The following is a 10,096-nucleotide window of genomic DNA, read 5'->3' as shown; positions in this document are numbered from 1 at the left end:
ACATTTCCACAAAGCAAGACTATCCATTTTACTTTGATATGAGTATTAAAATGATAAATCAAGGGACATGGGAAAGGGAAATTAAACTTAAATTAAATACTTAAACGGCAACTTCTGGCACCCTGGGCAAGTAATGTACGCAGGCAAGAATCAAATGTCCAGGCTTAGATTCCATTTTGTGGCTGGTTTATTAGTTCCAGCAGAGCAAACATTTCTCAGCATCTCTCGCGCTGGTAAAAAAACATGTGCCCACCACCCAGGTGCAATACAGGCCTCCTTCCTACTTCCTACCTATATACGCGCACACACACCTTTACCTGTGCTCATTACTGCCCCCAGGTGTCTAAACCAAAAATAAATGATTACTGTAAGACTAAGCACAAAAACTAAACATAAATCAAAACAATTGAATTTTACAAACAAAGAATATTACAAAACATAATACTAATGTGAGCAAATCATAATAATCATAATCATAATAATAATAAACAAATGAATTAGCAAATTACCACCACCTAAAAGTAAACTAAATGTAGCTCAAACAGGACATTTTGAACAGATAAAAAATGTGCAATTTAATTATGTTTTCTAAACAAAGTTCGGGAGGAGCCCTTAGGGATGATTGACACCAATTAACTCACCGCGCCTCCCACTCCAAGAGTATTTAAGCCGGCCTTCTTTTTATTATGCCACACGCCCCGGCGTTCGCAAAAGTCATCCCTCCCCCTACTCCTCCATTTCACTGATAGCCCAGTCACTAATAGTAAGTAGCTTTACTTCAAACTGCTTTTCATTCTTCTGACTGTTTACAATGTCAAAATGCAGGAACAACATATTACATGCAATGATGATATGATATTTGTTCATAATATATAACATAAATGGCAAAGCAATTGCTTAGGACACCCAAATGGCCAGCAGCGGCATGGATAACTATACTACAGCGGTCATAATAAGTGGCCTTGTAATGTCACAGCTTTAGTGTGAAATCCTGGTTAATTTCAAACTCACTGAAATGCATTCATACATTGTTGTATCTTTTGAAGTGGGAAACTTAAAAAAAAATAAAAAAAATGGGGGATCATGTATGTTGAACAGAATTTGGGAACAACTTTCCACCAAGTGCAGATTGTAAATTGTATATTTATTCACCAAGATGTGGTATAAAATATATCTAAAACAATGCAACTGAATCCTTATTTATACACTCTATGATTTGAGTACCGGTATACAAGCAAGCATAAACCACTGCAGTATATATTACTCTAAAATGTCTATTGCTTATCAATCATGGTCTAAAATAAAACACAGATACAGTACACTCTATTATTGTCTAGCATTGTGGTTAACAAGATTTCAACCTAAAAGCTCAGATGGTGTTACTTGATTACCTGAGTGCACTGCTTGGGTATTTTGTGCAACCTTCAGTAGCCTACCCAGTGCACTGTAAATGAGTTGTGTCACAAAACAATTTATACGATAATAATCAGGGACATATGCAAATACAAATTGGTTTATGAAAGCACTGAGATTAATTTGAATAAGATCTCTAAATAAGAACAGGGCTTAGCATATGAAATAACTTGTTTATTTTACAAGAGAAATAATTAGCAAAGCAAAATAAGCAGCAAGATTTTCTATGAAAAAATAACCTTCTGAATAGAGAGTTTAAGGTATGTAATAAACTGCTGGAGTCTGACTTTATAAAACACCCATCATGATACATTACTTGATAGGGCAGATATGAACTGAGGAGATGATAAGAGGAGCGGAGTTCTTACCTCCATCATTAAGCCAAGGAGAGAAGTATGGGTAAAGCTTCTCAGTGAAGGTAACATTAGCATAAGAGTAGAGATGATACCAACAGTCTGCATCATAAAAGGAGACCAGACCTGCCTCATAATCCACAAACACCCCCACCCTCTGGGGCTTCTCTTTCAGGGAGAGGGGAACAGAGGGATCATCTAGTGCTTCATAAGTCCCATTACGCAGCCATATTGTCCAGTATCCATTCTCAGGGTACAGAGTTATTTTCCCCCTCCTGGTAATGGACTCTCTGGCCACCCCTAAGCTCCACCCAGTCTTCCCCTTGACCTGAACCTCATAGTAGAATTTGCCAGTGGAAAACCCCTGTTTTCCCAAGACACATCCAACAGGACTGAACCTTTTGGGGTTGTCAGGGACATTCTGCTGTGTGTCGCCATGTCTCACTTGTTTCCCATCAGCAGACAGGATGAGGGAGGCTTGTGCTGTGTCTGGATCCAGAGTCACATCCACTAAGACAGAAAAAAAGACATGGCCGCTGAAAATATATTTTGTCTGAACCAAAATGATACATGCTACGAGAAATATTTGTGAGAAATGATTTATAGAAACTGTCTGTGACAAGTGTAATTTGGAAACTGCATGTTCCAAATTGCCATTACCGGGTGACGACACTGGGCGCGTAACATTCACAACGTATAAAAATTATTTGAGGAGACTGGTTGCTTATTTTAATGCATGCGCCATCACGTCTGTGTAGCCAGTTCCATTGATCATAGTGGAAACTTATTGTTGCAGCAGACGCAACGTGACGAACAGAACGCTTCAGTTACGCTTCACGTGCCCAGTGTAGCCTTCCTGTTAGTCCTAATGTGTGATATTAAAAAAACATTCTCTTGCTGTGAGTTTCTTAGTTTGATAAGCACATTTAGTTTGGTACCAGATTGCCTAATACCTTGAGTGATTTCTAGTGCTGTAACAAGTTATCTCTCATTCACAGACAGACATACGCCTCTGTCTTCTGATAACAGGTAGACACTGCTCATACACGATTAAACATTTGTAAATACCCACTCTTTTAAGGGTCTTTCTTCTTCTGATTATTTTAACATTGTAGAACAAAGCTTCACACTCCTGAGTTAACACTAATAGAATATATTATGTTACAGAAAAGAAAAAAGTATGTTTCATGAGTCAACAACACAAAATGTGATTATTGTCATAGTTTAAAAGGTACCTGCATGACTTTTAATTCTCTTCATGTCATGTGATTCTGTGAATGAATAAGAATAAATTAATGAAGCCAAAGACAAATTTTCTGTTGGATTAGAGAGAAGACAAAGTGCAGAGCAAATAAAAAGATGCTTTTTCAAATGCAGTGGACCAGGGGCATACAGGTTTGGGACACAGTACATACTGTATACCACCCAAAAATATCGTTAACACTTTACTTGACGGGTTCATTCATAACACATTCATAACAGCTGTCATGAACTGCACATGAAGCATTCATGGCTGATTCACGAAACATGACTCAACATTCATACCAACACTTTCATGAATGTGGAATTAAGACAAAATGATGAAAACTTGTCAAAATAAAAGTCCAACAATCTAGTAAGCCATATACAGGGTATTGTGAATCCTCTCCAGCGTTTCTAAACATCTCATGAATATTTTATGAAGCCTACTTCAAATGTCGCTTTACTATACGAGTTGTGAATTATTCTGGGAAGTGAACTACTGACCATCTGTGGACCTCTGAATGGTTGGACATTCCTATTTTATATATCTATATACAGTCATTGGTGTAGACAATTATGCATTCTTCAGAGGTTACTATTATGAAATAAACAAACAGACCAACAAAAGATTAAATTCTCCTGGATACTGGACCTCCCCGTTGACTAAGATGTGACATGACCAGGTTGGCTAAAACAAAAAAGATGCAATGCTGCTTTGCGATTGTAGGACTTTTATTTTGACAAGTTTTTGACGTTTTGTCTTCAACATTCATGAAAGGGTTGGTATGAATGTTGAGTCATGTTTCATGAAACAGTCATGAATGCTTCATGTGCAGTTCATGACAGCTGTTATGAATGTGTTATGAACGAACCCGTCAAGTAAAGTGTTACCAAAATATCATACCTACTAGTCTGTGAAGCATGGTGGGGGCAACATTATGTTATGGGGATGTTTCTCTTCTGCTATCTTGCAAACTTTTACAGGCAAGGCTTGAATATGAAACATGTTTCGACCAGAAGCTACATTTGAAGGAAACTATGTCCTGTTGTTGTATCATGAGGCAGGACGTGACCCTTCCACTAAGCAGAAACAGTACATTAGCCTTGAGAAACACTAGCTAGTCTCCATTCACTGATGATGTGAAATACAATGGGCTGAGCTGAGAAAGTTGACGCTCTTTCCAAAATTGCATGGAAATTGCACTTACCGAGATTGGAAAGATCTGACTGAAGTTCATCCCGCTCACCAGCCATAACACTGATGTTGGTTTCCAGATCTTTACTCAGTGCGGTGTTTCTTGCCTGTAATTGTGCATTCTCTCTAATCAAGTTGTTATTATGGATCACTAACTGGCCTTTCTCTTCAGTCAGGCTGTTGTAGCTAAACTGTAACTGTTCCTTCTCTCCAATCAAGTTTTCATTACGGATCTCTAACTGGTTTTTCTCTTCAGTCAGGTTGTTGTAGCTAAGCTGTAAATGTCTTGTCTCCTGCATTTTAATGCACACTCCTATGATGACAGCCAAAAGGAGAACACACAGCAGCCCAAGAAACACCACAGCCAGTTTGTAGGGACCTGAGGAGAACATATGATATGATATGAGAATATTTTGCGGAGAACAATAAAATATAAAGAAACTAACAGAATACTGTATACTTACGATGATTTTGACCCCCAGAATGATCCTGAATCTCATTGTGCTTCATTCTTTGCTGAGAACTTTTCGGAACTGCATTCATATTTATATTTTCTGTTTTGTAGCCAGGTCCTTTACTGGAAGAATCTGCATCTTCATGAATGTCGTCAGACATGTTTGTTTCTTACTGCTATCTGATCAATGTGGAGTGTTGACCTGCTGGTCTGCAGTGAGTGTTTAATTGTGCTGCAGGATGCTGTATGTCTAATATCTAAAGAGGAAGTCACAAGTGTGTGTACAGCAAAGGAAAAACAAAAAGAACTTGCATCCTTTCCCATGAGGAGTAAAAATAATCTGTCATTTAACAAATTTCAGCAGCATTGCTGGACGAACTCTGCCTGAACTTCCGGGGAACTTGAATTTTGCTCGGCAGCTCAGGCTGGAAACTAGCAGATCTATCTCCTCTGTTTACTGCCAGAACTTTTGGCCCCAATCAGAAAGGGCCATACTCTAGTCCTGGCACGCTATTGGCCGGTGACGTGACGATAGCGAAACTTAAGCAACGCGAAGTGCAGTAGAAACAAAGTGCAGCCTCTCCAGACTAATGTTCAATCTTAAAAGATTGAGCTTAGTATGGCGAAAACCAGACAGCATGGCAGCATTTTTGTCAACAGGCTCAATATGTTCTCAGTAGCAACTAGTGAAAGACTGTTCAATGAAATGAAGCACCTACAGTAATACAGACATTATATTGAAATGAACAAAAAAGCATTTTCAGCTTCAGTCATTGGCCCAAGTTTAGCCCATCAGTAACTGGATGAACTGTGGCCCCATATTCACTCCCACCACCACCTCCCTGATCCATTCTATCCAGTATAAGGACCAGTCTGAATTTAGATCCACACACGTGATAGAGCTTTCAATGAGGCCCTATTATATAGAGGTATACGGTTTATGCTTAAACCAGATGTACAACAAAGCGGTACAAAATATGACCGCCACTCAGTCCTGCACATTATCTCCACAAAAACTGTGAGTGTGTGTGGTGGAGATAATGGTGTGTGTGTGTGTGTGTGTGTGTGTGTCTGCTTGCCTGCTGACACTATTGACCACAATATCCTTTTAAAATGCCTGAATGTTGAAGTTGGTCTGCAAGGCACTGTATTAAATTGGTTCAGATCTTATCTCACTGATAAATCTTTTTCAGTGCAGGTAATGCTTTGACATCATCTGCTCCGATTAAGTGTGGTGTCCCCCAGGGTTCTATTTTAGGGCCTCTGTTATTTTCTTTATATATGCTTCCCATTTTTTACAGACACAATATTCGTTACCACTGCAATGCGGATGGTACCCAATTTTATACTGTATACCAGTGGCCCCTGAAAATTCCTGTTCATTGAGCAACCTTTTTCTTTGTCTCAGTGACATTTTTTACAGTTAAATGAAAATAAAACAGAATTGATCATTTTTGGACCATCAAACTCTACACTGTTAGCAAGGCTCTTGGCCCTCTGTCTGTTAACCACCACAGTGTTGTTAAAAACCTAGGTGTTTTCCTAGACTCTTCTTTGACTTTTAATAAGCAAGTTAACAGCGTGGTCAGCGTGGTTTTTCCAGCTTTGATTAGGCCTAATAGCTAAACTTAAGTCCTGTCTTTCCTACAGTGATTTAGAAGTCCTTATACATGCCTTCATATCATCTAGACTTGATTACTGCAACTCATTGTATGTAGTTTTAACTAAATCAACCCTGCACAGACTCCAGATGCTGCAGCAAGATTGCTAACTGGATCTAAGAAACATGACCACATTACACCTGTGTTGGCTAAACTTCACTGGTTCCCTGTAGAACATAGGTTGTACACCTGTAGAACACCTGTAGAACACATTTAAAATTCTGCTCTTTGCTTATAAAGCCTTACATGACTTAGCACCTCAATATATCTGTGATCTCTTAATTCTTTACTGTCCTCCTAGACCTCTTTGTTCTTCCTCACAATGTCTTCTTTCGATTCCTTCTGCTTCTCTTAAATCCAAAGGTGACAGAGCTTTTTCTGTCAATGCCCCCCAACTCTGGAATAGCCTTCCCAATATTGTTAAAACTTGCCCCACTATTACAAGCTTTAAATCCAACTTAAAGACTTACCTCTTCTCCCTAGCTTTGAACACTCCCTGACCTCTCCACCTCTCCCTCAAATGTTTCCTTTTTGTTTATCTCCACTGTTATTTTAACTTCTTAACTTTTCTTTAATTCTTTTTTGTTTTTAGTTTTAGTTATTATGTTTCATTAATCTAAATGGCAATTTTTTTGTCTAATATTGTATTATTATTATTGTTGTTACTATTATTGATGATGATTATTATTATTACTTAAATTATTATTTATTCATTTTATGTAGGCTAAAGCACTTTGGTGCAATGCTGTTGCTTTTGAATGTGCTATATAAATAAAATAGGACTTGACTCGACTTGACTTTCTCTCGTGCGCGCGCGCGCTAAAGATGCGTTCCCTAGCCTTTTTTTTACTAGCCTATTGTTTACACACAGTAGCCTAACATAAAAACAAATGTTTGCCTGGTCTCTGCGCAGTAGGCAACACAAACGTAGGCTAATTAATAATTCTAGAGAATGCCCTCCAAACATGGATAAACTCTAAATTGTAGCCTAGCCCACCAGTCAGGTTCTGTGAAAATGACTGAGACCAAAGATTCTTAAATGTCTAGAACTAGACTAGAAGGCTAGAGCAGAGACGGGTTATAAAGTAACTATACGATCTTTGGCTAGAGTCTCTGCTGAGACTTTTACCAGGTTGTGGTTGCTATAGTAACAATCAACAGGAGGCGTGTGCTTTTGGAACATAGTTCTAAACAAAGATCTAAATTAAGCTGTTGTCAAGGTTTACTCGCCATTTTTATAACAAATCAGCTCAATATTTTTTATTAACATTTAGTTATTTGGTTAAGCTTCCCTGGGAGTTTAAGACGCATTGACCAGATAAAGTAACAGGTGAGCTAGGCTGCAATCTGGGCAGACGTGTTATGCCTCCCAAGAAAACCGAGCGTAACGTTAAGCAGGATGTGGCGTCGTTACCAACACCAGCCGGATCCGATAAGGATAGTTTGTTGCAAAAAGAGTAAGTGTGTTCATCTCCGATTCTCAGTGTGATGTAGCAAGAGCCACAATGCAAAAGTTAATCTAACATTTGCCTTCTGGGGACACCTAGGTACGACATTCTGACCAACACACTACTCAATCTCAAGAAGAAACTTGAACAGCTGTATCCTTTAATGTTTGGAATGTAGGCCTAGTCTACAGTTCGCAAATAAATATCACTCCCTCCGAGAGTGAAATGACTAGGCTACGAGTATTTAATTTACAAAGTCTTTAACATTGTGTCAATAACAGACGGAAAGAGAACGGGTTCCTTCAGAGTGAAGCCAACCAGACGCGCATGGAAAGTGTAAGCAAACCGACTCTTTTAGCGAACACACACACAGAGGGAGAGGTATGAGGGGCAGGACGGTCTAGCCAGCCCCTTGGCAGCATTCTTAAACTACAAAATTACACCTAGAAAGTATTTTGATACAAAATACGAAGCCATTTTCTTCAACAAAATGAAATATAAGTGGCAATTTTATATTTGAAGTACATATTTTAAATGGCCTACACATAGTCCTATCAGAAATACTGCCCATCCTGAGCAAGGATAAAGTGATCTGTTCTTTTAAACACCAAACTGGTGTATGCTTCTTCATCATCGCTGCCAGCAGGGGAACCTTGTTTAAAAGTTTGAACATTTCTGTAAACAACTTTAGTCATCTCCATCTCATTGTGTTGGCTGAAGAAGCTGTGTGCTTTTGCACTCATACTCTGGTTCTTCCTGTACATATTGGTGTGGCTGAGGTATGTACTGTAGCAGACCACCAGCACTGCTCTTTACAGGAAACTCAGAGAGGAAGTGGCAGTCAGTGAATGGCCCATCACTGAGAATGTCAACATGACCAATATAGTCATATACAGTACAAGTCACTGGGTGAAAAGGGTCTGAATCAGGGGATATTCATCATGATATATTTCCTGATATGTGGAATATCAGGGAATATATTGGTTGATATGCTCCTGATATTTTTGTCCCATTTCGCATATCCGGAGCATATCAAAACTCCTGAATGGCACTGCGACGACATGCCAGATATCCTGACTTCATATACTCACCAGATATGATCCATGTTTCAAGTATTAGCTACTTATATGACCCAAGATATCTCTGGTATTTGTTGCCATATATCCCCTGATATGTCAAACATGACACTACGCATATACTGCCCAGATACTGCCAGGCAGAGCTAATTTCACAGGCATTTATGTGCATGCCTTTATTAGTTATATATTTAATAGTTGTAATTATTTAAATGAGTTATGCCCTATATGAAATAGTTTTAAATGTGGGATAGGCCTACATCACCAACACTGAGCTTATTGTTACACCCACAGCCATTCAACATTTCAATATTTCATTGATTGTATAAATTATTATTACATTATTATATTAATTTTACATAAACTTAATTACATTATTTACTTTGCACCTGCACCTGCATTATTACACCTACTAAATCCCAGTGACTTAATCTAAACATTTAAATTCATATATGACAGGCAATAAAATTTGTTACATGGTCTTTATTGTATTTATCAAGAAATACTCAATCAATATGGCTTTCTCGCCTGCAGTGGGGGTACTTGGGTAGTGACACTCGCCGCCTGTCAATGACCTGTCTCGAGTGAGAACAAGACTTCTGCTTGACCTCAGTGGTTTCAACAGTCCATGGTCTGGGCGTGAAATGTCCTTTAAAACATGTTGAGTCCTTGTCCGTACTCTTCTGGTATAGTTGTCCTGCAGGGAAGGCAGAGGTGCTCTGATGGGGATCCCTTTGGCAGTAAAGGTCAGGTGTCTGCAAAAAGAGAAACAAAGCATATATTGTACATGAATATAATTAATGTAAACTACTCAGTTTGTGTGACAAATAAAAGCAAACCCACAAGAGCCTAGAAGTCAGGTGCAATAGTTAGGAATAAAGTTGGGGTACACTTAGAAATGTCCGGTGCATTTATTTTGATCAAGGGGACATTTCGAAGTGACCCTACACTTCCGAACAATAGTATATCTGTGTGCATACCTAATTGCAACACTGTCTGCAGAAGCTCTTGCCTTCTTGCGTAGACCACCTTTCTGATGCCTAGCACAGATCATACCCCATCTGATGTGCAGTACCAGCCTCTGGCTCCAGGCTGGGGTTGCTGGAGGGCACCTAAAATAAATAAATAAAAAAACAGCAATTGCCATAAATTATGTTATTGTTGATTAATATCAAAGCATTAAAACAAAATGTAAGTCAATCAGGTGTACAAACATATATATATATATATATATATATATAATTACCTTATAAA

The 10,096-nt window shown here is 38.6% G+C and overlaps 1 protein-coding gene across 1 annotated transcript; it reads right to left on the bottom strand.

Moving 5' to 3' along the window:
- Positions 1-677: 677 nt before the first annotated feature.
- LOC134060341 (E3 ubiquitin-protein ligase TRIM21-like) lies at positions 678-4,858 on the bottom strand. Its single transcript, XM_062517013.1, has 4 exons — positions 4,668-4,858; positions 4,217-4,582; positions 3,002-3,037; positions 678-2,276 (listed from the first exon to the last, which is right to left on the bottom strand). Exons 1-4 carry the CDS (start codon positions 4,816-4,818, stop codon positions 1,726-1,728), a joined length of 1,104 nt encoding a protein of 367 aa, XP_062372997.1. The 5' UTR covers positions 4,819-4,858; the 3' UTR covers positions 678-1,725.
- Between the last annotated feature and the right edge of the window lie 5,238 nt (positions 4,859-10,096).

This window comes from Sardina pilchardus, chromosome 16, assembly GCF_963854185.1.
Source record: "Sardina pilchardus chromosome 16, fSarPil1.1, whole genome shotgun sequence".
Lineage (NCBI taxonomy): Eukaryota > Metazoa > Chordata > Actinopteri > Clupeiformes > Clupeidae > Sardina > Sardina pilchardus.
The sequence above is the reverse complement of the archived record's forward strand: the minus strand, read 5'-3'. Positions and strand labels throughout refer to the sequence as shown.